Source organism: Parus major, chromosome 4 (genome assembly GCF_001522545.3).
Source record: "Parus major isolate Abel chromosome 4, Parus_major1.1, whole genome shotgun sequence".
Taxonomy (NCBI): domain Eukaryota; kingdom Metazoa; phylum Chordata; class Aves; order Passeriformes; family Paridae; genus Parus; species Parus major.
This window is the reverse complement of record NC_031771.1, coordinates 7,503,286-7,531,080: the sequence shown is the minus strand read 5'-3', so window position 1 is coordinate 7,531,080 and position 27,795 is coordinate 7,503,286. Positions and strand designations below refer to the sequence as shown.

The 27,795-nt window shown below is 37.1% G+C and overlaps 1 protein-coding gene and 1 long non-coding RNA gene across 4 annotated transcripts in view; one reads left to right on the top strand and one right to left on the bottom strand.

Moving 5' to 3' along the window:
- The window catches only part of SCLT1 (sodium channel and clathrin linker 1), a 30,133-nt gene extending 4,373 nt beyond the window's left edge, over nucleotides 1-25,760 (top strand). Inside the window, exons 5-21 of one of the 3 annotated variants that reach the window (XM_019006240.2) lie at nucleotides 215-270; nucleotides 629-761; nucleotides 1,511-1,633; nucleotides 3,409-3,474; nucleotides 5,262-5,332; nucleotides 7,778-7,868; nucleotides 8,039-8,130; nucleotides 8,726-8,903; nucleotides 9,872-9,970; nucleotides 10,501-10,572; nucleotides 11,255-11,329; nucleotides 11,820-11,965; nucleotides 12,244-12,436; nucleotides 13,782-13,978; nucleotides 22,085-22,163; nucleotides 23,257-23,431; nucleotides 25,232-25,760. In XM_019006240.2, the coding sequence (XP_018861785.1) occupies nucleotides 215-270; nucleotides 629-761; nucleotides 1,511-1,633; nucleotides 3,409-3,474; nucleotides 5,262-5,332; nucleotides 7,778-7,868; nucleotides 8,039-8,130; nucleotides 8,726-8,903; nucleotides 9,872-9,970; nucleotides 10,501-10,572; nucleotides 11,255-11,329; nucleotides 11,820-11,965; nucleotides 12,244-12,436; nucleotides 13,782-13,978; nucleotides 22,085-22,163; nucleotides 23,257-23,424 (1,839 nt within the window). In that variant the 3' untranslated portion in view covers nucleotides 23,425-23,431; nucleotides 25,232-25,760. The remainder of the gene's footprint in view (nucleotides 1-214; nucleotides 271-628; nucleotides 762-1,510; nucleotides 1,634-3,408; nucleotides 3,475-5,261; nucleotides 5,333-7,777; nucleotides 7,869-8,038; nucleotides 8,131-8,725; nucleotides 8,904-9,871; nucleotides 9,971-10,500; nucleotides 10,573-11,254; nucleotides 11,330-11,819; nucleotides 11,966-12,243; nucleotides 12,437-13,781; nucleotides 13,979-22,084; nucleotides 22,164-23,256; nucleotides 23,432-25,231) is intronic. The other 2 variants (XM_015623818.3, XM_033513941.1) reach the window with 2 other exon arrangements.
- Nucleotides 13,799-17,214, bottom strand: LOC117244323. The gene is made up of 2 exons (XR_004497175.1): nucleotides 17,046-17,214; nucleotides 13,799-14,045 (listed from the first exon to the last, which is right to left on the bottom strand). It is a non-coding gene; the product is annotated as an uncharacterized LOC117244323 (long non-coding RNA).
- Nucleotides 25,761-27,795: the final 2,035 nt, after the last annotated feature.

Here is a 27,795-nt window from a genome sequence, read left to right as displayed (position 1 = left end):
ACTTCCAAATGCTGAGGTGTAACAGGACTTGGCAGCTGTTAAATTCAAGTGGCATCCTGCGACTTGCCTTAGAAAAGAAATTACTTTCATTTGCTGTATTATGCTGAATTAAATTGTCCATCATTTACAGTGTCAGTCAGAAATACAGGATGGCAGGGCTACCAGAGTTTGTGTAACTTAAATGAGTGCTTACTCTTGCATGTCTTTGTGTCAGGCACAAATGGGTGAGATGACGCTAAAATTGGAAGAAGTCACCAAGGAAAATGAAAGGTAAATAATTGCCCTGCCATGTTGCTACTGCTGTTTCTCACGATTTCTAGACATTAAAAAGCCTTTTTTTTCTAGGACCTTGAAATCTTTGAAATCTTCTACTAAGTAGATTCAGGATCCTAATGTTAGAGTCTTTATGTGCTTAATACAGATTACAGCACCAGGTATAGGAGATTTTACAATGTCACGAAAAGAACTGGATGTGAAACTATTTCAAACTGTCCATTTTGTTTATAGAACAGAGATTTAAATTTGACTTGGATGGAAGTAGTATGTGCAGGTGGTACAGTGTATTTCAGTTGTCAAAACAATCCCTTTTAAAGAAATACCTTGCTGAACTTAGTTCACTGAATTTCAGGCTGCATGCAGAGTTGAAAGAGCCTCTTGAGAAGCAACTGGAGGCTCTTCCTTTTGTGCATCTGGAAACTGATATTCCTGCAGATGAAGGCACAGTGAGAGCCCTTCAAGAGCAACTACAGCTGGAAAAGCAAGTGTGTGAGATTAAATATTTATATTGCTTTGTTTCTCTTGTTGTGCCTTGGCAGATATGGGGAGCCTGTTTTATTTCTTGATTCAGAAATCATTTGGTCAGAGTTCCTTGAGGCTGTTTTGAGCCCCTCTTTTACTTAAACTTGAGGAAACTCCTTTCCTCAAGAAAGGAGTTTCCTCAATAAAGTATATTCAATAAAGAATATTCATGAAATATTCTTTAATAATAATTTGCATCAATAAGTTTACCTAGTTGACTTGATCCGCATGTTGAACTCATGATCAGCAACTCCATTAAATATTTTGTTTAATTCAAGCTTTTTGCAGTAACTTGTTGTTTTAATCAAAACCATTGTAATGTGATATGAGGAGGGAGTATGGAGTATAGAAAATAGTATCTAAACCTGAAAATCAAGCGAATTTTGTTCATTTTATTAAATTATATCAATTGTTGTGTATGATTAAGTTGGATTTGACAGATGAATTTTATTATTTGAATAGTATCTATATTGTAGGCCTACGTTAAAGAACTGTCAAAGTTTGAGCTCTTAAAAAAAAAAGGCAAAAAACTGGAAGTGGAATTTGAACTTCCAAGCATCTATTTTTCTATACTTGAATTTAAATTTTAAAAAAAGTGCAAAGAAAAGTATAGGTAATGGCATTTCTTCAAAATAGAAGTTAAGACCTGTCTTTTTAGACAATGATAGCTGAAGGCAAATGTGCTATAATAGAATATTGTTCTGTAAATTAGGAAAAAGACCAAGCAGTTGAGCGCTGGCAGATGTTGTCACTGGAGCACGATCGACTTCAGCAGCAGTACCAGGAGTGCCTGACTAAAACACAGATTCTCATGAATGAGAGGAAAAAGCAGAATGTAATTTTCTTTTTTTTTTGTTCTTTTTTTTTTTTTTTTATATACACATATATATGTGTACACAAAATGTGCATGTAAATAATTCTGTGTTTGAATTGCATGGTTGGAAATCTTCAGGACAGTAAAACATCTGAAAAAGTTGCTTAAGATTTCTGAATTCTGAAGTGAAAGTCTTTCTTTATCTGTTCTCCTGTGTTTGAATAGTTGGAAAAGCAGTCACCATTTCCTGTTGTCATTTAGTAAAGAAGTAAACAGGTGAAAAATCAAGTTCACTAGTCTTTGCCTAATGCTAGCTTCCATTTAGCAGCCTGTTGCTCTTCTGCTGTGTCTGGGGAAGGCCTTTCAGGAAATTCTTAGAAAAGCAGTTCTGCTCTGATGAGCTATGTAAAAGATGCTCAGTGTGTGAAGAACTAATAGAAACTTGATGTATTTATGTACTTTTCTACATGTATTTCTAGGAGAGAACCTACAAATTCTTTTAATATTTCTATTTTCAAACACACTTGACTTATGGGCACAGCTTCAGCTCACCTCAGAAACATTTTCTCACTGATTTTGATTTTTTGTGGTATTAAATTCACCTTGGCAATGTGATCTTCTCTGAGAAACAGGATAAGTGTCTTTGCAGCTGTTGTACTCTGTCAAGTTCCATAATTACTTCAATGAATAGTTAAAAGGACTCTTATCTTTATGTAGTTCCAGCTTTCTGCTCCTGTTTCTTCTGTTAGATTTCTTGTCTTGTATTGTCAGTTTCTAATCACATACATACTAGAGTACAGAGAGTCTTTGGTAGCTGATGGAGGGTTTAGGGCTTCCAGATTCCATTTTTTATTAGTAACTAAATTTTTGGTGCATTTTAATGCCACAATGACAGGAACAAGGCTAAGCAGCCTTTTATTCTTAAAGGTTACTGGTCTCCCGAGAAAACAGCTCTCCAGTTAAATAAACTTTTATTTTAGGTTTAGCTTTCAATGAAGCAAACAGCTGTCAGAGGTAAATGGAAATTGGTAAGATCAGGTAGAATTAGAATTGGCAGAAGGCATGGAGGAGAGGTGGGGTATCATAAGGACTGCGGTCCTTATGTATAGTAGTCCTTATTATCCTACTAAGGATGTAGTAGATAAGGGAGTGTCAGGAATAGGTTTCTAGCATATCCTTGGCCTTGAGACTGATAGCACAATTAGAAGATATTTCAGCTCAGGGACTTAAGTCCTGTCTCTGCTCTGAAGAGAGAGAAACATCTGCATGCTGCAGATGGTTTTTCTGAGTTATGCTAGTTCTCCTAGAATGATAGAGTTCACATTCAGAGACTCAAGAACTTAACTGAGCATTTTTTATTTGTTTTTTATTCACACAAGACATCCAGTATGGCAAAGAGCAAATTAAAATGTCCATAACAGGCATTTTTTTAATTAACGGGTACATCTCTGTTTACTTTGCTTAGCAAAAATGCTTGCAGTAGTATCACAGTCTGTGTGTCTCTTTAAAAGCACTGCTGATGTGTACTCTCATGTTTTGAAAATAAGTGCATGTGAGTTTTGGAAGGAGGCAGTTTGTGACCCAGTGAAAATTAGATAGGTCAATAGTTAATCTAATTTTATGGGGTATGAGGTCAACAGCCAAAAACAACCTAGCTGAAATCTATGAAGACACACTGAATTTCCTGCTACATGTATACTTGGTGGTTTTTTAATGTTTTCAGTTGACTATGAAGCTTTCTAATTATTCACTCTTTCTGACTATAATGATTATAAGAAACTGAATTCTCTTTTTAGGATCAACTGACTAGCTTTCATCAGCTGACTCGCCAGCTGCACATGGCCAAGGAGAAAATAGAATTGGTGAGTAAAACCTTCTGAACAGTGAACCAATAACTTATTTATTTTCCTACTAGACTCTCAAACTACAAAGCCAAAGCAAAAAGGTCTTCACACATACCTGGTGTCACTCAAATTTGCAAACTTCTCCAGCAGCCAGGGAGCAGTGATGGCTTTATTCCTGAACTCCAAACACCAAGTCAAGGTGGTTGAGAGGGCAGCTTTTAATTTTCTGTGAGCTCTTTCTTCTACACTTTCAGCTGAATTACAGTATGTGGCTAGTGTACTTCACACATTCAAAAACTTCTTTCACAAAGGAAACATTTTTTGAAATTATGCCCTCTTGCATGTGGTAGCTCTGGCACATTTTTTTCCATTCCTGTTTTGGTACTGCTGTCTTGAGTGTCTTTGTCACCTTTATGCACATTTTTCTGAGCTCTAATAACCTTCGAGAGCTTTATCCACATCACTGTGAGACTTTTTAGTTAATAAGCTTTAGCCTAGGCCTTCCAAACTTGACAGGCAGTTTTAGCAGAAACTGTCAAGTAGCTTTTTGCTGAAAAATTGAGGTGAAAGAGGGAGTGAAGTTCTTGACTGAGCAGCTTTGGTTTTGATTCCTGTATGATTATTTTTAATTTTTTTTTATGAGTGTTTGTTTTGAATACTGGAGTGCAAAAACACTCTTAACCTACTCTAACAGTCCATTCTTGGTTTTTTTATCACTGAAATTTTTTTCCTCACATCAGAGAAAAGAACTAAGACAATATTTAAGATAATCCATTTGTTTGCATTATCCAAAAAACATTTGGCACCATCTGTTACCAAAAGGATGAAGATGTCATGGGATAAAGCAGCAAGCCCTTTTTTTGAACTAACAAACTGAAAAATAGGAAGTGAGGAGTCACATTAATTAGTCACGTTTTTTATTGTGATAAAACAGTTGTGTTTTATCAACAGCTCAGGTTGGAATTGTTCAGGATATTTATGCATGCTCTGGAAATGAGATTCAGTATTGAGGCAAGAGTGTTCACTGCTGATGTTAAAATATTTAGGGTAGTAAAAACTGAAGTAAACTGCAGAAATTTGCAGAAAGATCTCTGATTATTTGAGTTCATTTCATCTGACATTTTGTTGGTATTAATGAAACCAAAATAATAAATGTGGGCAGGCAAGATGGGGTTTTTACTTTGGGTACTCCGTAAGGGTCTTGAAATGAGCTGTTAGCACTCAGAATAGATATTTTAGAAGTAGGAAGTTGTGGACATGATTTTTCTGAACCTGAGAGAGTTTCAGGCTCTCAGTGGCTGATCTGTTTCCCACAGCAAAGTCTTTTGGGAAACTTTTCTCTCTCAAGGACGGTTGTGTAAATAAGGTTTTGGTTCTCAAAGCAATGACACGGATGTTCTGAGAGTGTTTTTCTCTTGTCCCACCAGTGGGATGAGAGAGGTGTAGTTCCTTGTACCAATCAGGTTCACCTGTATCAGAACACCTTATAAAAATGGTTGAAAACCCTGAAATAAAGGTTTTTTTGCCTCCTGAAGTTAAACCTCGGCTGCTTGCGATAAAGAACCCTTGTTTCATATTCGTGTCCACTAGCAGCAGGAAGTGCCTGAAAACAATTCTTAGCAACAGTCAAAAAAAGCAAGAAGAACATTAGCAATTAATAGGAGAGGGAGAGCAAAGGAGAATGTTGTGCATTTTGAGTGCTGCCGTTGTAGTCATCTTGACTATCTCAGTGTAAAGCATGTGTAAAATGTATAACATTTTCAACACTGTAACAAACATGTTACAAATATCTTTTTATTTCACAGACCAATCAGCAGTTTCTGAAAACTGTGACAGAACAAGATGTGGATCTAGAGAAGCTACGAAAGCAACTGAGGTATAAACCAGGAAGATTAAAAAAAACTTTTCTATAGCTTTTCCTAATCTGCTGCTGTGTGTGCCTTGTTGTACTACAAGCTAATTTGTAATAGTTACAATGGTTTCAGTGACTATCTCTGAAGTTTGTTAGATATTATTAGTGTCTAACAAATAGACACTAACATGTTTCCAGTTAGTTTTGTTTTATTCAGCTTTTCCCTGAAACAGTCAACATTTGACCTTTGATTTAAAAGAAGAAAAAAATGTCAGTATCACATCACAATTGATTCTGAAGATAGGCTTAGAATACAGTGTCCTCAAAACCCAATTAGTTACATGGTTACTCATTACAGTTCTGAAATTCAAATGTTCAAACAAGCTTCCAAGTTTTAATTTTTTTAATAAAATTTGTTTTCACCCCTTATCAATAAAGAGCTCTAAACCATAGGCTCTCTGGAAGTTAAAGGTAAAAGAAGTGTCAATTGCATTCCTGTAGTATATCAAGGAAAAGGAGAAATAATTATATGAAATAATATATGAAATAATTATATTAAATAATGAAAGTTATTTCATGATTATTTGTGTTTACAGCTGAAGTCTATTCAATGCCATTTTACTGTGTCTGTTTACTCTTTTAACTAGTGATGGTTGATGTCAAATTAAAATTTTATTTCATTCAACAGTGGATTTATGAACTGAGAGTAAAATAAGAAATTCAGTCATTATCCATCTCTAATTGCAGACACTGATTATGCTCAACTTCCTCTCAGATCAGCCTAAAGTCCTTGCATCCCTGAAAACAGTGGTTTACTCCCAAAGTTAATGGCAGCAGCTCTATCTAGCCCTAAAAAGTGTTGCAGTGTTTCTCCAAGAAGTCTGGATATTTTCACCAGTTGCTTCTATAACATGAAGATGTAGTCTGCATGGATTATACAGCATATGGTGCAGACACTTATAATCCTTTGGGATGTTTTTAATAGTTCTATGTGATTTATGGTAATAGAGTACTAAGTCAGGAATGCAAAAGTAGATTTTTTTAAAAAAACCAACTTGTGTGTTAGAGGATTGAGGTTTAAATTAGGTTTGTATGGCCTGGATACAACACACAAATTAAGAAACTTGGCATAGCTAGGGCATGGATCTGCATTTCAGAATCTTGAAGCTCTTAAACAGAGTTAACTTGCCAAGATTAGTTTAAGGATATATTATACAGTAAAGAACAAAAGCTGCATCTCTAGAATCAATTTGCTGCCTGTAAAATGCAGACCTCTGAATTTGATCTGAATCTCAACTTGGTTGTTAAAATGCATTTTTAATACTTAAGGTGTTCTGATTTCTATGACCTATTTGTGTGTTTTCTTATTTTTCCCTTCTTATGCTGCCTTTTGAGTTTTTATTTTGTTCTACAACACTTCTAAAATATTTTTCAGGAGGTAGTTTAATGTCACCCTGAATTTACTTATTGTAGGAGAAAGATTGACTAAAGTCAAAGTTTTGGACCCACACTGAAGAATATGTGTTTAGGAATAATGTTTTTATTGTAGTTTTTGCTTCTTAAAGAAGTTGTATCCAAATTAACTTTTCCAGTTGATTGGGCTGAAATAAAGTATTTGCTTAAAATTGCTTGGATTATGTATATTTTACTTAAGATTTTTATGTAGGTACAGTATGCTTGACTTTTATGCCTTTAATTCAAAATCAGTATTTCTAGAAGAAATATTTTCTTGAAGTTGATTGTTAGAAGTAAGAAATGTTTTCCAGGTTCTTTCATGACTATTTGTGCTGCAGTTTGCATGAGCTAATCTAATACGTGTTTGCTGTCTTTTACCTTTGTGATAGTCAATCACTGGTTTTTAAATTTAGCCTCATGCAGCCTGAATAATTGGGTTACACCCCAGGTGAAGGCTCTCTGTGTCTTTCTATTCCCAAGTCAGAAGAGTGGGAGGGTTGCTTTTTTCAACAGACTTTTCTACTGAGGATGAAGAGCCATTAGTCATTAACATGATTCACTAACTATTCCTTTCTTTTCCCTCTTCTCCTTCAGCCCACGAAAACTGTTCAGAGTACAAAGAACATCAGAAGTGTATAGTGATTCTTTAAATTCCTAGTCCTGTTGCTTTAAAAAGTGAAGTTTAATTCTGCAAAAGACTTCTCTATTTTGTATCTATGACTAATTATACCTAAGAATGATACCTAAGTTATTGAATCACTTGAAGTTTTTGATTGCCTACTCCTGCTCCTTTAACCAATGCATGCACCTTCCTCATAATGTGTGAAGTTTTCAGGACTTTCAGAATTTGGTATTCCTCTCTCTGTGCCACATAGTGAGAAGGAGAAGGGGGAAACATCTGCAGCCCTGTAAGAACAGTATTGTGGAAATTTTCTACTCTTCACAGCCATTGTGACAAAATTTTGATGGAGCCATTTTTTTCCCCTCTATAATAACTGGTTTTTTTATATACAGGCAAGCCAAAAGAGATGCACAAGTAGCAAATGCTAAGCTTGAAGAAATAATGGCATTGAAAGAAAAGCTTCACAGCCAATTGGAGAGAAAGGTATTCTGGAGAAAAGAATCATTTCTGTTGCAACTAAATGGACAGTCATTTTCTGAATGCTGACATTAAATTAACTGCAAGTTGTTACCTAGCTTGTTCTATGTGATTATATCTTTATTTTGTTCAGGGAAGCTCAGGTCAGGTCTGGATAATACTTTCATTCTTTTCAGGAAGAAGACAGGATATCTGCCCAGGAGAGAGAAACAGCATCTGACAAACGCTTGCAGCAAATGCAGTCTAGTATAAAACAGTTGGAAATAAGGTAAAGAGAGCTCACTGTGTGTTACTAACAGGACACATGCAAAAATTATACTCTACAAAAATAGTCTGTCATTTGTATGTTTTATGGCAAACATGTTAGGAAATAACAAAGGGATGTTTTTGATGATCCCTCTGAGGCTCTCTTGTCCTTTCTCATGCCTGCCAGTACTGACAATCATATAAGAATAAGAATTCCTGAGCTGTTGTGAAATTACCACTGCTTTTCTTTCTCTAAAACTATGACTGCAACTTCCTTGCCCTTGTCCAATTACTCTATTTCCTCCACAGAAGAAAACTTTATTTCTTCTGGGGCTGTTCTGTTCTGCTTTAATAGAGAACGTTTTCAGTGATGTATCCCATGATATCACTGGGATTCTTCCAAGGATCTTCTGAGATTAGAGATTTGAGTTAACTCCTATAATTCTTTTTCTTTCTAGGACTTGATTTATCATCAAACTCAAAATACTCTATCCAAAAACAAGCAGATAACAATGCAATTTTGAGCAATTTAGGAAAAGATACTTACTAATAGCTCTGTTTGAATGGATTAGTGTCCTAATTAACCATCACATTGTTAAATTTCTGCTGTCTTGTAGATTGTGTGTGACTGTTAAAGATGCTGAACAACTGAGAACTGAAAAAGTAGCCCTGGAGGAACAGATTAGAGAGCTTCAGGCCAAGTCTGCCAGTCTAGAAAGTGAGACATATGATGCTGTTGCAAAAGTCCAAGATTGCATACAGCTCTTAGAAGAAGCTAACCTAGAAAAAAGTCAGGTAAGTCGTTGGATGAAGGTATTTCCTAGAAATCAGGATATTTAGGATACACAAGGTAGCTTCTTTCATGTCTGTTCTGCTAAAACTAGTCATGCATAGAGAGCAAACTGGGTTGTGACCACACATCACTCAGACTTGTCCTACAGTATAAACTTCATAAACAAAGCATATGTTGAGTGCCTGGATGAAGGTCATCTAAATGGTGATTACACTGTACCTAAATATACATCTTCCAAAGTTTTTGACAAGAGTTCAGAGTTTCTTACCAAATACTAATGTAAGAAAAAAAAATTGGAAGTTCTGTTATGAATTTGTAACTGTTAAAGGCAAGACATAGGAGACAAGGAAAATAGAGAGTCATCAAGAAAGAAATCTAGACATGTGAAGAGGCCTTAGAAGAAACTTTTTATATACAATGTGTTATTAAACTATCATGGAATAACATTTATGCCAAAAATATTGATATAAAAATATGTCTCAAGGAGCCAAAACAAAGCAGACAGTTCTTAATTTACTGCTCTGGCTTAAACATCCTGAATTATTAAAACTGGGAAGAAAATGTAATGAACAGAAGAAAAAAATAAAAAGTGTTCCATTAATGAACAGAATAAAAAAATAATGTATGTTAATATACATTTCTGTTAACACTTTGTGTTTTAAATTTTTTCTCCCTGTATGAGATTGAGGTAGAAATTTTCCTCTGGATTCCTGTGCTTTCTTCTGTAAAATTCCATGCTCAGCCAAAATCTCCAAGTCCCAATAGAAAAAGGCATTTATTGACACTAACTCTTTGTGTGGTTCTGATTTACAAGAATGTGCATTTAGTGCAACATGTTTTGAGTGTCAGTGTTACTGAGTCTCGGTGTCAGCTACTCCAAAGTAAAATGGAAAAGAAGGTGTCTTTTGAGTAGTGTGGGTTTTTCTCTTGGTGCACTGAAATATCAGTCATATTTCTTTTGTTCTTCTAGGCACTCTTTGGGGAGAAACAAAAGGAAGAAGAGATCAAAAAACTGCAGGATGAAATGTCTCAACTTGCAGAAAATACTGCTGCAAGAATTAGGAAGGAAGTAAGTTATGATGTTTATAAAGAATGGGAAGATTGTTTGGCTTTCCTCAGAGTGAAAACGTACTGCTGGTGCATGGTCATCACAAGCAGTTTTCTCACAAGAGTTTGGATAATATAAGTGGCAAGACAGCAGGCTGATAGCACCATCCTCTTCAGCATTTATTGTCTAGATATGTGTTCTAAACAAAAACCAAAACTGTTGGTGTCTCTGCAGGTACTGGTATGGAGAAGGCTGCATTGTGAAGATGTGAATGACACTCATGGTGTCTTCATTTGTGCTTTTTTTTCTCCTAAACCCCCTCAGTTTAAGTAGTATGGATTGATAATAATAATTCTTCTAATATTTATGTCATAAGAGTTGTCAGTTATTGTGGTCCCAGGTATTTTCATGCTTTATATACCGGCACCACCTATACACTGCATACATAAATAGATGTATAAGAAAAAAAAAATAAAAATATATATATATATAAAAAGCAAGATGGAAAAATAGTTTGTAGGACTAATTTTGTAGTTTTGTTTTGGTCACAGGTAGACACTGCAAAGAAGCAATGTAACATGCAGGTTTCTCGGCTAACAGAGGAAGTTTCAGCTCTTCAGATGGTATGGAGTTGATTGATAAAAATATTCTCAGTAACAGAACATTCAAAACTTCTAGGCTTTGCTGATCAAATACTTCCACTGGAATTTAGTATTTTAGGTCAATCAATGTGTGAATAATGAGTAATTGTGTAGGACAGTCCTCTGTTACTATGTAGCACATTACATCCTGCATGTCTCCAGAGATGAGTTCACAGGCATTTCGACAGTGAGATCTGTGCTCTAGAAAATATTTCCCATGTGATGGCACTTCTTAATTATCCCTGTTTATTTCAGAGATGCACTCTGAAACTCAGCCTTCCATGCTTATCTGGAGTTGTGTGTGTAGAAAAGAAAGCTGATATGAAAGCTGATGAAGTATCCCAGGAGAAAGTTTGTGAATCATAGACATCATATTTCTGAATGAACCAGGAACTTGCAATAAATGATGCAGGTGACCAAAAGAATTTGGTGCTTATGCACCTTTTTATGCATTAATTTTTTTTTAAAAAAGGTTTCATTTTACATGTCTTGATCTGTATATTGAATGATCCTATAGGGAAAATAATGAGCAGGTGAATACATTCAAATGCACCCGCGGCAGCAGCAAGAACTACATTTACTCTGGGCAGGGTTTGGCTTCAGCACTTCTTGAATTTTTATTTTGATTTATTAAATCTTACTTAAAAATTATTTTTATAAAAAGGAATGTGGAGAAAAACAGAGTCAAATTGAACGAATCATTAGAGAAAAGAGAGCAGTGGAAGAAGAACTTGAAAAGGTAAGGCAATTGTATGTATTTTTACATCACATTTAAGATCTCTTTACAGAAGGAAAAATACATAGATTTTTTTCCCATTTTTCATGTATTTCTCCCTTAATTTCTTATTTTATTTTTTGAGTAGATTTTCTTGATTGTAATTTTCATATCTTTACTTCAAGGTTGTTTGCATTCTATTTTTAATTTATTGTTTATTTAATCTATTTTAAAAGATCAGAAGGTCTTTTAAAGCAGCAACACCAAACTGAAAAAGAAACTTCTTTAAAACATGTAAAAAGTAAGAGAGATGTTTAACATAATCCAAAAGAATGCTGGTACATATTCCAGTTAGGATGAATAGACAGAAAACAAAATAAATGTCTGACCAGATCTTTGGAAACTTTTCTCTTTTTCAAGTGGCAGCAACAACTTTAGAAATTCAATTTTGTTTTAAATCATGGGAAAATAGGATGCAATAAGGAGTAAATTCACATGTAAGTTTACTCTTCAGATTTACAGGGAACAAAGAGAGCATGAACCTGACAGTAGAAAGCTCGAGCAACTGCATCAGAAGTATTTACTTGCAGAAGCTGCCAAAGATGACCTTCAGCGGAGTCTACAGATGACACAAAATAAACTGAAACAACTGGAAATGAAGTAAGTGATGTCACAGCTGTTTACAGAAGAAGAGAAAGCAGTGGAAATTACTTCAGACTATTTAAACTGTTCAGTGTATTAGGGCTTTGTCAAACCTTTTTATTCAGTAGCAGACATCAAAATACCATAATTGCAAAAGTAAGGTTGATTTTATCAACTCCATCATCATGACAAAGTTCTTTGCCGATTTGTGCATAGCTCCCAGTCTATATCTTTTGTTCTCTGGTTCAGGAGTTGTTCAGTTCTTCAGTTGAAGCCAGACTTTCCTTCTCTTCTAGCTCTGAGGAAGAGAAATCTCGTTACCAGGAAGTTATCTGTAAATTGCAAAGCACTCTGGATTCAGAAAGAGAAAAGAGTGCCTTTGTCAGTGAACAAAGACTAAAACTTCAGCAAGAGAACGAACAATTGCAAAATGAAATGGATGGTTTGAGAAAACTGGCAGTAGAGGCTCAACAAAAAGCTAAAATAAAGGTATGTTTTGGGTTTGGTTTATCTTTTGTAATGTAAGACTAATATTTGCTTAGTAAGGCAGCAATTCTAAGAAAAAAAGCATTAAATGTTTAAACTAAGATTGAGTTTCAGTGATGCTTCCTGGTTGCTGCTTAAAAGTAATTTTATTGTCGCATTGTGTGTCCTCAGAATCCGTGGGGTAACTCAATCTCTGCTAATTAAATTGTATTTTAATGTGCATTAAAAGAAGAAGACCCCAAATGTTCTTTGCTTTAAATAAGATGAATAGGTTAAATAATATTGCAGTTCCCAATCTTCACTTATTTATTGTCTCTAATGTGTCAGAAATCTTTGTCTGTCTGACTTTCTGCCCAGAGTGTTCCTCTACTTGTGTGTCCACCACGTTGTCAGGGCAGTGTTTAACTAATAAATAATTTAATAGTGTGGCTGTCAAGCATTGGCTCTTATTTTCTGGACAGAGGAAGTCCTTCTCTAAGCTTAGCTGCAAACAAGATTATTAACTGAAAGCTGGTTTGTTCTTTGTGAACGTGTTCCATTAAATGCCTCTGAGCAGGCTGCAGGTCAGATAAGGAATCAGTAGTAACCTCTGCAAATTCATGGTACCACTGACTTCTGGAGGGAGGAACAGCTTTAATCCTTGATGTGATTTCTGAGCATAGAAAGTTGGTACTCTCCCCTCTGCAGTGTGAAGGTACCAAAAAAAGGGGATTTAAGGTTCTGGAGCAATGAAGACAACCTCAGTAGGCAGTTTTACAGGGTGTGAATGGGGACCAGCACAAATCTGGCTTCCACTTAGCACTGCAAGATAAAGAAAGCTGTCAAATTGAACAGGGACTCGACCAAGTCCAGAACCTTTTGCTAAAACAAAGGATCAGAATCTTGTAACAGAGAGGTAGTGGATATGAAGCATAGAAAGCATTTACTAAATCTTTGCCTGTCTCATTTTTAATCAGACAGGCTTCCCTTATAGTCACGATAAGATTCACTGCTTGATTTCATTTCCCTCTGATGTACAAAGGATTGCAGATACAGTTAAGAAACTCCTAACACATTTAGCTAGATGAAAAAGAACAAACTTGTTTCTGTGGAGGAAACACAAGGGAGAAGAATAAAGATTACTTACAAAAATAAGCATACACAGCTCATTATCCCTTATTGTCAGTTGTCCTATTTGCTTAAATTGGCTTTGGGAACACGTATCTCTGAGTATATAATGAGAGGTTTAATTATTGTATGTTACATGCAAATGTTTATAAATTTAACTCGGGCATTGTAAAACAAATTTTAAAAAAAAAGGTAAAATATGAGAGATTTGATTGTACTGGATTTGGGTTTTTTTTTTTAGATAAGTACAATGGAGCATGAGCATGCAGTGAAAGAGCATGGCTATGAAGCTCGACTCAAGGAGATGGAGGACACCAGTCACAAATCCACTGCTGAGCTCAGACGTCTCTTAGTAGCTCAGCAAAAAGCAACAAACCGGTGGAAAGAAGAAACAAAAAAACTCACTGAAACTGCAGAAGCCAGGATCAGCAAGCTGAAGTAAGTGCAGTTTTGTTCCCCTTCTGCCAAGTGTGGTTCAGGTACTGTTTGGTGTGTCACAGTAGACCTGTGGTGAAATACCATGAAGATCAAACCATCCAGACTCCAAAGATGTGCTTGCAGCAAAACAAAGAATCATCTAAAAAGAACCTGTGATGTTCTCTGTGAAGTTAGCACTGAAATAAAGCTTTCACTGTTTCATTACCTTGTTGATAATGCATGAGGTTTTGTAATGACAAAAAGTGGAATACATTACTTTGGATTTTCTCTTTCAAGATACAGCACACTCAATTTAGACAGTTTTAACTGTGAATTATAAGAACTTCTGTACTCTTCAGAAAAGCCATAACATCAGTTGTGGAGTGAGTCTCCAAATGTCTAATATAAACTGGACTAAAACCTCTTGGAATGTACATCTAATGTTCTCTTCTGAGCAGCTGCTGTTATAAATGAAGATAAAAATGGGTTGTGTGATTCTCCTAAGAAAAAATACCATTAATTCATCCATATTTCTAGGCTGATACTTGTATTTTGCAGTGCAGAATATAAGAATATTTTCAGTTTTGCAAGCTTCCCCTATGCTTTATTTCATTTCTAGGCTCAGGAAACACTGTCAGTTAGCTCAAGTATACTATTAATTTGAGATTAAATTAGCCTGGTATTTTATAGAACTGCAAAGAAGTTTGTCCTCAAGATCTCCTCTTCAAAACTGGATGAAAATTGGAGGAGATTGACACACTGGTCAACAATAACTGCTAAAACAGGAAGCCTGATTTCATAAGTCTGATTTATTTAAAATTAAAGTAGTTAGAAAGGAATATAACACTGCATTGTCTTTCAGTGGGTTTGAGAACAAAAATTCAGGTTGTGCAGCTCTGTTAACTTGATAAATTTGAAGCAACCTTTAATCACTTAGTGATGCACTCAGGTGGCTCTTTGCTCAGACTGATTTTAGAAGTTGTTTTACTGTCATGTTAACATGGAAGCAAAGCTTTTCCCTCTTAAAATTGGGAAGCAGTGAATCCTACCTTTCATTTCCTTTGGGGTAGTCTTGGGGTTTTTTCATGTTTTATTATTAATGTAATGCCTTACATATTCTCAGCTTCAATCATATTTCCAGTATCCCATGCAATTTCTGTAGTTCCAGTTTCTGAAGCATAACTTGGCATTTCTTGGCTGTCAGAATTCCAGTGGTGTGAATGGAATTAGAAGCCAGCTCTCTAAACAGAAGGCAGGAAAATCTACCGTGCCACTACTCTTAACCTGGATGTCCATCTTTGCAGTGAAGTATGTGCTCATCTTTACCTTCCCTAAGTAAACAGTTACAGTTTTTTGGGTTTTTTACCTTATCTCTTCAGATACAGGCTGGCTCTATTCTCCCTTAAAACATACTGCATTTTGCAAAGATTATTATTGAACAGTTCTTTAAAATAAGGGAAAAGTCTCTTTCAGAAAACATCGATACTGAGCATCTTTGTGAGACACTGGAGGATGTGCTGATTTACAGACAGTTTCAGTGGTACAGCTTCACTTTGTGTAATTAGCTGGCTCTTACTGATAATTCTTTAGCTTCTTCTGTAAATGCTGTAACTGGAGAAGAAAATTATTTTGCAATCTTTCATGCTAAGGTAAATTTTAGCTCTAAAAGTCGTAGGTTTTTTTATGTAAATCAAAATGCAAAACCTCACAGCTGAGCATCTAGGTTCATCACTAGATCCTGGATGTGGTTCAGCAAGTTCCAATTAAAAGGGGAAAATTGCAGACTTCCAAAATAATTAAAGCTGTCTGTGAAACAGCTGTTTTCCCTCTAAAACCTTTACTGTTCAGTGTTAAAATGTTGTTACAGAAGACCAAAAGATTTAGACCTTATTTATCCACAGCAAAATGCTGACAGAAAATAGAAGGAAGTCTGCTTTGTGAACCTGGATGAAAAATGGGTAGTAAATTTTGAAAATGTCCCTATTTATGTGACTTCAGTAGATATTTTGGTGCAAGTCTAAAAGCTAAGTCAGCTACTTTATGATATGGTTTTTTGTGTATTTATGCTTTTTCATACTGTATAAGCTAGAAATAGAAGTCTTTACAAAGCATTTGCTCTACCTGGCAAGGAAGCTGGCAATAGAAACAGGAAGGCTGTAATTTAGACTGACATCAGGAATTTGTTGTTAAATCTGTGCAGTGATGCTCTGATATCATGGTGACAGGTATTCTAACTGATCCTTATCAGTATTATCTGGAAATTTTAAAGCCAGCTTATTTTTCACCTTATATGCATTGCCACTCAGCAGTGTAGTGCAGAATGCAGTTGGTATGAAAATTAGCTCCAGAATTTACATTGTAATAGTAGTTATTGAGCACAAAAGTCCTTGCTTATGCTATAAATGAATAATTATCATATTTCTTTTCATCTCTCACAATAACATTTTGAGTGCAAGTACAGTGCAGCAAATCGCTTCTTACTGTGTTGGGAACTAAAATCAAGTTGCTGATTATTGAAAAAGCAGAAAAATTTTCCAGCAAATGCATTTATCAGGGAAAATTCAGTAACACAAAATAACAGACTGATGCTGGTATCAGAATAATTAATCTATTGTTAATTAAAAGCTCTGTTTGGAAGGTTTCTTGAGGCTAATGCAGGAAATAGTCTCACCAAGCCTTCTGGTGGGGTCCAAGAGAAAGGAGGATCCATGTAAATACGTGAGCAAATGCATAGGACGTGTTGGTGACAATTAGCAGAATTTAATTTTTTACAAAAATACAGTTTGTAACCAGAATCATTACTCTTGCAGCATGCCAATGTGTTTTATAGCTGAGTGTTTTTAGGAAGTTACAAACTTCCTGACCAAGTCCTATCCATATGTATGGGGGAAGGGTTTCAGATTGCATTTCACCAGGAGGTTGCTGTTAGTGCAGCTCCTGTAAACACTGACTCAGTGTCCCATTTGTTAGTGTAGGTGTTTCCCATTCCTTTGTCTGAAAGTCATGATGGTTTTTCAGTTCTGTCCTCATTGCTTTCATTCTCCATGTGAAGGTGCCTAAAACATTTTGGCTTCTTTGTTAAACTTACCAGCAGCAGCTGCTAACTTTTCCACATTCTGTGCTGCTCATTTGTCATGTTCTAAGTCTTTTTTTAAGTCAGTGTTTTGTTGGTGAGGTGGTATCCATCCATATGCACGAAGGAAGCATTAAATAATTCTCAGGAATGAAGCAACAGTGAATGTCAGGGGAATTTTGATCTGAAAAAAATGAAGAAGTAAATTTTGCAACCTGTAATGGTAAAGCATGTAATGGAAATAACATAAGAGTCTAGTAGATCCCTGTAGATAGAAGTGTTGATAACGAAATTAATACTTCCAGGCTTCATTGAAAATGGTTCTGTGCATTTCAGGACCTTTGTATCTTATTCAAGTTAAACATGTAACTGTTGCTGATAAAACTGAACTTGGAATTCAGAAGCAGTGCCTACTTGTAGACTAAATTACACCATTTTCTTCATAAAAATCTATTGCAGTCTTCATTTATGAGAAAAGCTGTCCTCCCTCTGAGCATCTTAAGGTGCTGCATGCATCCCAAGGAGAATTTACTGGTAACAGACCTCATCTTTGCCTTGCAGAAGGGCAAGGAGCCAGTTTTGCTTCACTGTCCTTGTGCCAGTCAAGCCTGAAGGCAACTGAGGAGGTCAGTGCTCCTTGTGACATGGGTCACCATACCAAACACAAACCTTGCCCTTGGCAGCATGGCTAACAACTCAATGCCAAATTTATTCCCTTTATTCCCACAGCTTCTACTCTGGCAGAGTCAGAAACCAAACTGCTCTGCTGACCCCTGATTGAATCCGTTTTAAGTGTACTTTGAGTTCTAATGATATGTACTGAAGTGAACTTAAACAGCAACGATTTTAAAATAGTAGTAAAAGGGCATAAAGTGAGTGATCACTATAAAAAGTTGTAAAAAACAAAATCATCTTTCACATTCTTTATAGGGGTTTAATTGGAACACAGAAGTGTAGAAATTTTATAAAACTGTCAAACTTATTTCAAAATGTAACCTTTCATGATATGAAAAGAGCTTTTAAGTCTTGGTGAATAATTTAAGTATTTTATGTTCATTAGTTTAACTGATACTGAGTTACCAATTGATTTTTTCCCCCTTTTCCTGTATATGGGGAATGTTGTCCAATTACAAGTAACCAAATCAAGATTTAATGTTGAAAAAGCTGTTTTAATCTCCCGTGTCACTTCTCCACAAGTGCGTGTAGAATTTGGTGAGAACTAGAAGCAATCCATATTGCTGTTGTTGCTGACCTACAGGGCGTAGAGCTTGCAGTTGTAAAGCTCTTGGCTCTCAGTGTGAATGTCCCAAAAACTTAAGGGACATTCAATTTTAAGATGTCTTTGACATCTGTGGTAAGAAAAATCAGTATCAAGTGCTTCCAGCTTTTTACTTTTCTTGTCTTCATTTGAAGGAATTTACTTTTGAAAGAAGTGAGGAAAGAATGGGCAAGTTTGTAAAGGCTCTTGCTTTTACTGAAGCACTGTAATCCAGAAGAATGGTTCCTCTGGCCACATGTGGGGGAAGAGACTGGCTGAGACTGCTGTTGCTACCTTACAGCATCAGTGTAAAGCTCTGCAGTTCTTCAGACTTCAGCTGAGAAGAATAAATGACAGCTCATAGAAAGTGGAATCAGCAATACCAAAAGAATGTTTAGGAAATTTGTAAATTGGAAGGAAACAAACTTCAGTAAAAACAGAACAGAGGGTATAATGGGAAGGGTTGAGAGAGACAGTTCTGACAGCAGAATTCAGGGAAAACCAAGGTAACTCAATCTGCCAGCATCTGCTCAGATAAAATGGAAGTGACAGACTGTATGCAAGTTTTAAAAATAAGGGCAGATGATTCATTTGTTCTGTAAAGCCCACCTTTACAGGTCTGTAGATGAATGCACGAATACAAAAGATGGTTACTCCCATCTCATTAGCATATCAGTATTTTCTGTAGATTTTTATGTCCTTATCCTGAAATGAGGAGTTGGGGTAAACAGAGAATTTTGCAGGTAAGCAGATAAACCCTTGCCAGACTCTGCACCAGTGGCTAACACCAAGAGCTTATTTTTTGTTGAACACAATTCTGGTTGGAGCAGAGAACAGAATAAGATTGACACGGATAATCCAAGTTTTATGTTGAATCAAATGACTGAATGCCCTTCAGTGGAGTAGATCTGGAGAACTGCAGACAGGGAAAAAGGTCGATCCTCTGACTTGAAAGCCTGACAGGAAATGGATGGTTCTCTCACTTTGGCACGGATATTGCTTTGGCCTGTCAGACACATGGATGATTGCTCAGTTTAGGTACAGTTTAGCTTGAATAGGGGTAGAAATAGGTATACACAGCCTTGTTCTTCTGCTAAACAATGAAAGCATGAAACAATTTGTAAACATCAGCTTAAATGATGAGGGTAAGTTTGCTTCCATGAAACATTGCATTTGAGGAGCTTTAAAACCTGAACTCTTTAATTACTGATGTAATAAAGTGCAGTAACAATACACAGTATGAACAAACTAATAAATTAATAATCCTATTCATCTGTCATTATTGTCTAGTAGCAAGATAAAACTTTTGGGGGGAGTAAAAAACACTTGTAGCATAAACCCATTTATTTGAGTAACTATACAGAATGGCTTCATTTCCTTAATAGTCATTTGCATTATAATTGTCAGTAGTTAACAAAAGGGAATCCTTGATATATTGTTTTTATATTTAAAGACTTTGCTTAGCTTAAGCCATCTGACTGCAGCTATTTTGGGTGTCTTTGTTCCAGTTTTTCCCTCTGACACACTTCTTTGTCATAGTTAAGAGTCCCTGACTCATCAGTAGGCATGTGTGGGATTTGGAGTTCTCAGTTTTTTATCTTTTCTGTGATTGAAAAGAGTCTGCCTCTGAGGAATGGCCTTTTTTGGCAGCAATATATATGAAGTGTTGGCCATGAATGCTTTCTCCTTTTCCCTACATCCTGTACAGTACATGCAGTGAATTGTGTGGCATCTTGAGATTAAGAAGTTGCCTCTTTTTCTGAAACATTATTCTTGGCTGCACTTGTGTAATGTTTGGCAGCCAAAGCTGCTTATTTTAAGATGTTCATTAAAAAAAAAATAAATTAACAGGATGAGAGACAGCTGCAGGTACTGGCAGTATACAAAATTCATAATTACTAAGAGTAACTGAAGCATATTATAGTATAATTCAACCAAAAAAACAGCTGGCACATGCTATATTTGTCATAAGAGCTTTGCAGAAAGTACTTGCTGCAGCTGGTGGATTTATCACCCGTCTGCTGAAATGCTAGGAGCTCACCTTTTGTTTCCTACTCACTTAGCAAAGACAATGTGCAGTGGGGGCTGATTTAATTGTCCAGCAGTTTGGGGTTATTGCTCAGTTCTAATATTGAGATCTCATAAGTTGTGTTTGGGGGGAGGGTTAACACTCAGAATGAATCAACTGTCTAGCTCAATAGCCATCACATTTCCTTATGCTTACAAGGTTAAACTGTTTCCTTTTAAATATGTGTTCAGTGTGATCTCATTATAAAAATAACTTCTTGATCACAGCTGTGTATGAGCCCCTAAACTCTGTTTATGGTCTGTGCTGCAAAGCATGCTAATTCCACACCTCAGCACAAGCACAGCAGACAGGCTTCTTTTAGCAACTGAGGATTTTTAGGGCACCTAAAAATTGGTCTCCTATACTGAAAATGCCACATTTGGTGCTTAATACTAATTACAGAGGATAAATTACAAAAATAGTGTTACATACTAACATACTGTCTTGATCCTGCAATCTTAATCCATCTTTAATTCTTTCTTTATATAAAAGTGTTCACATGTGATAACAGGTATGATCTATATTTTATATTTAAAATCTATGATTTTAACTGTTTAACATCATTGAAATATCTGCCCATGTACTTTCATTTCTATGAAAGTTCAAAGTTGTTGAACTGTGTTTGTAAATATCTACATGGGACTGGTGAAAGAGGTTAAGAAGGTGGGTTGAGAACAGGTGAGTGAAAACTCCTCACCAGATGTAGTGGTGACCTGATGTTACAGATGCATTGCAGCCTTGTATTTCAAGTGCCATATATCAGTTTTCAAACTTCTATGAAGTACTAAGTTTAAAAGTTTATAAAATCAAATTACTGAGTTTACAACAGTGAATTATTGTTGAGAACTAAATGTCATCATTAAAATGGCAGAGTTTAAGATCTGAGGTTAATCTCCTCCCTTATCTCCGTTTCCTCTAAAAGAGTAAAGGCTTTATAGCTTCCCTTGCAGTGCTTGCAGTTTCAGCAACAGGTAGAGCATTTAAGGTGAGGTGGTAGAGACTGCTCAGAGGTTAGAGCAGCTCACTTAGATTTGTACCTTTCTCTGGCCAAAATTACTGGAGTTGTGTCTTTAGTCATCCCTCTTCTTGTGACGACAGGAGGCAAGGACTGTTTCCTTTGGTCACTAGCTCAGAGATTGTCTGTCATAACCCAGATGTTTTTTGTCTTCAATACTGTGTAAATTGAGGATCACTAAAACTCATTCAGTATAAAAGTAAAAAGACTGCTTTGAAGTAGGTGGTGTTTTCCTTTTCCTTATAAGTGTCACATTGTTGTCTGTCTCACAAGTATAGAATGATTTATTTTTAGGTACTTCAAAGCACCTTTAAAAACGCCTACACTGAGGTCTGGTTATAGAACACTAATTAGAATTTTAATCTCAATATTGAACTTACTGTGCAAAATGCAGCTTATACTTATTGTATACTAGATACCCTGCCTTCAAAATAAGATTCAATAAACAGGAAAAAAATCCCTGTGAAATGTCAAGTGCTCTTGACAAGGTCTTGCTGATTCCAACAAATACATCTTGTTCCTCTGCCATCACAGTTTTGAATGCACAGCATGAAGAAGTGCTGTGTGGTGCTTTTGAAATGGGTGTTTTAAGAGTAACCCTGTAATTAAAACCCACCATAAGCCTCACAATTCACAGAACTATCTATGAAATTACATTCCAATGACTGAAATACTACTGTTTGCTAATCAGCATCTTTTCTTCTGATTCCCAGAAGTGAGCTGCATCAACAAAAACTCCGTAGCCAGGAGCTCATTTCCCAGCTGGAAATAGCAAATGAGAAGGTAACTGAGGTAAGATAATGACTGATGTGACAGCTACTTTCAGTTACAACCTGATGTGCATACACTAAAATCTTAGCAGAAAACTATTTAGGTGAGTTATGACACTGGTTAGAGAAAATTAAGGATTAAGGATTTTTGACAGGGATAGTCAGTAGCAATTGGGAAACCTCACTGTTCCCTGCTGACTGACATGTTCCAATGGCAATAAGACAAATGAACTTTACTCTCACATTACAAAAGTGAAAGGAGGAATCATCTTTCTGTCTTTCTAAGTGACTAATCTAGAAAGTCTGGACAAATTTCAGGAAATCTTTCTGAACTTACTTCTGCCTGTGAATCCCTGGAATCCTCTAAACAGGAGCAGGCACACTGGGATTACGGATAATGTGACATACACAGGGACACCAAGTTCTCCATATGCTTTGTGCATGCAGAATTTACATTCTGTATCCACATATGCATCTGGCTAAAAGCTTTATCCATTGAAGATTAAAGGCAGGGTTGTTTTGGAATGTGCATTGTTCAATAATTAATGGCCACTTTAGAAAAGGCTTTCCTGTCAGCCTTATAAATCTGGGATAACATCCAGTTCTATCCAGGATAAGTCCTTCTGTCTTGTGTTTTTTGTGGTGTTATTTAGAGGAGAAAAATGATGCAAGAACAGATTTCTGTGAGTAAAGGCTGGTTAAGAAAGGCTTTTTACAGACCCTTTGAAGGGAACAGAGGCGCTCTCTAGCAGGTTTATCATCCCATATGTTTTATCTACTGTATTCCTCTTCCTTCTGAGCATAGCTAAAACATTTACATTGTCAGGTTCTGTGGATTAAATAACCTGAATTAAAATGTCAGCCTTTATGTATCTTGTTTCAAAATGGTGAAATGACTAAAACTTCCCCTTTGGATTGATTGGAAAAGTCAGATGATGTCACATTTGAGCTGGAAATTCTCTAAGGTGTCAGCAGTTTGTCCTCAGGCTTTTATTGTAAGGGGAAAACGGTTCCACTTCTGGTGTTCCTCTTGTGTTAAGCTCTTTCTTGCTACAGAATGAGTGGATTCAGTAAAAAAGAATTTGGCATTGTGATGAGAGGTTCCATTTCCACAGGATGAGACGCTGATGATGGAATATCGGGAATACATTGACAGGCTTCAGAGGCGGCTGAGCCAGGCAGAACAGAGAGCAGCCACAGCATCCCAACAGGTACCCACCTCACAGAAAGTGTTATCCAAGCACATGGAATATGCAGAAGTACTCACTTTACATCATTCCTGAGGCAGAGGTGATCATTCTATGAGCATTATTACCCACACGATTTTAACGAGCTTGGATTTTGGACACGTCACCTTCCAAAAGGATGTTTATATTTGACAGCTGAGGTTTGTGGGAACCAGTTTGATATGAATTAAACCTGCATGGTTCAAAATGTGTGAATGAAGGTGTACAGGCACTTCCAGCTTTAGAAATGACAAGTTAGCAAAGACAAAAAAACAAAACCCTTAAATTTAACTGCAGCTCCTGTTTGCACAGAGCAGGTCTGTTGGAGTGCACTTGCTGCAGTTACCAGTGGCTGCAGCAGCTCCTGCAATGGCAAAAGTTGTGCAGGCAGGGTAGGAAATGCTTATTTCTTTCCTTCCAGGCCATTGGAGAGCTAAAGGAGAGAGAGTGTATCCCTCTCAGTATTCAGTTTTTCCATAGTGTTCAAGCTGTACAACTTCAAGGAAATTCCATGGGGGTTTATACACTGAGTTCATTTTTTTGCCAAGAAGTTCATTACTCAGGTTGACCTCCTATTAATTAAAGATGGTATTTCTGCCTCCTGCTTTTTTTACAGTGATTTAGGAAAACCATTTTCAAATTACAGCTTGTAAGTGTGGGTGACCCCAGTGAGCTGCAGAGGGGAAATGTTTGGCTGACCTAAATTGCTCAGTTAGGACAAATGGCATTTTTTTTCCCAACAGCAGTGAATAAATGGGCATAGCTGCCAAGCTGTCATAACATAAGCTGTGGTTCCTGGCTCTAAATGCTCTCTGTCATGACAAGGTCTATTCAGCTGCTGAAGATTTGTTCTGAAAGAGGAATTTATTTTTTTTAACCTCCTGTTTGTTATGTGGACCTGTTTAGCTTTAATGCTTCTGAGATGCTGTCTTCCCATAAAAACCCAAACATGCTTATGTCACATTTCAAGGGAATTAACTCGTGGCTTCAGTGCCTATAGAGGAAGAGGTCTTGCTGTTCCTGAAAACATTGGTAATTGGCTGTTCCTCACCAGGAACATCTTTCTCTCTCTGAAAGATAACAGAGATGTTGTTGATGTTGTGCAGCCCAAATGCTGCCCAGATCTTGTTGCCAGTCTTCAGAACTGCCTTGCCCTCGTGTCAGAGGTTACTGCAGAGGCTTGGCCGCTCTGTAGTGACTTCAGAACTGCTGTGCCAAGCCCCTTCCTTTTTCTCTCCACCCCAAATAAAACACACACAGGCAGTGTCCCTGTTAAAGGTCTCCAGTGCTGCAAGGATGTCCCCTCTTCTGACTCTGGGTATTTATTCTCTCCTAGGCCCCAGAAGGTTCATGTGTGAATTCTGTCAGATTCAGAGTGACAATTCTCTCTATTCCTAATATGAGGGCTGCTTTCTGACTTGTGTGTTCTCACTGCATATTCCACCTTCACTGTAAAATTTTATCAAATATAGACTAGAGATGGACTAGTAGGGAGCCCAGAAATTACACTTTTGTTGTGGTCACTTCAATGACTAAATCTTAGCTTATTCTGATATAATAGTGATTCAGTAAGAAACCTAAAAACTACAGGATAATGTTTGCACAAGTTTAAAACATCTATCCTGTAGGTGTCTTTTAAAGTGTATTCCTGCTACCTATCATCTTGTATTCTCTGGGATCTGAAATAAGACAAAAGCAGTAGTCATCCACAGAGTACATTGTAAATTCTGCTGTTCATCCCAAATTCACACTGCCTCTGCTTGTTCCCTCTCCTCCATGACACATTCAGTATGAAAGTTGTACTGTTACTTTGATCCTACAAAGAATTATTAAGGAGCTATCATCTGTTTGTGTTTCATTACAGCTCAGCCTGGTATCTACACAGAATAAAAAAGCTGTTTCCCTGAAGGATCTGGAAAATATTTAAACATGTGTTTTTATCATTCACCACGTTGGGAGTTAGGAGGGTTGCTGGAGAAACTTCATATTGGAGCACTACAGTCAAAAGAACAGAAAAGCTTGTAAAACTTAAAACAAATTCTGGTTTATTCCAGTAAGAAATGTAGGAGATGAAGATCCTGTCTCTGTATGCACAATAAAGATTGGAAGAAGACTGCAAAATATTGTCATTCAAGTCCTTTAATGTAGCAAATGAAAAAATCTCACACAGTGCTGAGGGCACATTCAGGGTTTTTAGGTTTAAAATCCTCCAGCTCCAACTGTGACAAGATTGTGTACAGGGAAGGGAGTAGGCAGCACTCAAACTGAAATTCATCTCTGCTTTGCTCACATGCAGTCAGTATCTTTAATTTTGCTTTATGGTGCAGGTAACTTGGGAACAATTTGAAGATCCTTTATGAATTGTAATTAAACTCATTATATCATGAACGTCAGAGTTGCTCTTTTGATGGTCAGTGTTTGAGCTGCATGATGCCTCCGTTGCCTTCCAGTGTAAAGAATTTGGTTCAGTTTGGTTTGATGCCCCTAAGGTACAGGTAATAATGGAAATGCTGCTATGGCTACTCAGCTCATTTCTAAGCTCTGTAATCTTCCTGCAGTTGTGCTTTTTCTTCCTAATGTACTATTAATTTTATAATTATTTTACACTTCCTTGCTGTTCTCTTGGTCTGCTCCCTTGGTTTGGACATATCTGGGAACTTCATTCTCTTACTTCAACTTGCACAAATGTGAAGTCATCCAGCCCCTTATGCCTTTTGAAATAGCAGGTTTCAATTCTACAGCTGCCAGCATGAGGGAATCCTCACAAACATGGGGCTTTTTTGACAGTTGAGACATGTCATAGCTATTCTACAATTAGAGCCAAAAGCCATTTTTTTCTTTTAGCATGTATTACAAGCATTTGATAGGCCTTTAACTGATCCTGAAGTGCTCACATCTTGGCCTTAACTGACATAATTGCTTGTCCTTCCGCTTAAATGTGAAGAGTCTAATTCTGGTTTCTAACCTCTCATTCAGCTGCTGGGTAGTGCTTGCCCAGTGCTTGATGGAAATATCTCATCTGGATTAATAAACCTGTGTGTCCATGGCAGTGGATCTTCACCATATTTGCATTTTAGAGGACAGAGCAGGGCTAGGGCTGATTCCCCCTGTGGAAGCAAGACTTTGTGCTGCCTGCTGAAATCTGGCTGCTCAGGTAGAGCCTGCAAGATGGATACACCCTCAGAAACAATTCCTGCTTGCTGCAGGGAAAGCCACTCATTCCTACAGAGGTTGCTTTCTCTTAGTGATAGATGCCTGTATCCACTGCACTCTGTAAATCTCAATTTTAGTTAAAAGATGTCGAAGATTCTCCAAAACAACGTGGATACATTTTTCAGAAGCTCCAAGTGTCTGTTTGGGTGAGATTTTCATCAGTCAGCAGTGTGACACAGAGGCAGGCAAGTACCAGGCACCTTGTTGCCATTTGCATAATGCACAGCTGAGATGATGACAGGCCACCTGGAAGATTTTGTGTGAGCCATTAATCCCCTTCACTCCTCAAAGGCAGGCTCTGGCTGTGAAGTGAAACCTGGCTGGAAAGGGGCAGGCAGCTCCCAGTATTTGAGTATTTGTTCCTGGAGGCACAGAAGGGCACCTGCATGCTTCCCTGTTAATTATGGGTATATTCATTTCACCTTGGGGTGCAGCTCCTACCCAGTGGCTGTTTGCCAGAACAGGAACTGCAGGCATGACACAAGCACCTCATGGTGAAGGGAAGGGACAGGAGAGCAATTTGAGATGAAACAGGAAAGGAAAAGGTTTCTTTCTGTCCTGGTGTGCCTCATGGCACCACAAACAGAATTTGGTCACATGAAGCTCATCATACACCCACCAGCTCCTTTGATTTCCCTGGGGCATCCAGAGGAGGCTGCTGCCATGTTGCTCCCAAATTGGGAGATCTGTTTTTTTCAAGATGGATTGCTCAGTGTCTCCTTTCATAGCCTTGCCTTGCCTTTTCTAGCTCAGCACCAAGTCCATTCTGTATTTCTGCATCTGGAGTTCAGAGGAATCCTCATCTCCTGGAAATCCTGCTATAGAAGCAAATTTCCTCCAAGTGCTGCATGACCCCAGCCAGTTCTGAGTGTGAACAAACTTTGAGATTAATTATCCCAAAGATCCAGGCATTCAAACCTCATGTTCCTTTTCCAGGAATGTACAGAGATCATGGACTTTGCAAGGACATCCTCTGTCTACCAATGGAAATGTTTTGAGGATGCCAAGGGGAAAACCACAGTGTGCTGTTGATGGGATGGGCACAGCTGTCAGTAACAAGCAGTTTAAAAAACCTTAAAAACATACAAAACCTTGGAGCTGTGGTGTGCATGGTGATGCCTGTACTATAATCCATGGAAGCTGTTCAGATCATTGCAGTGAAGTTTTTGTAGGAACCCAAATACAAGGGGACATCTAAACCACTGCTGGCAAGGA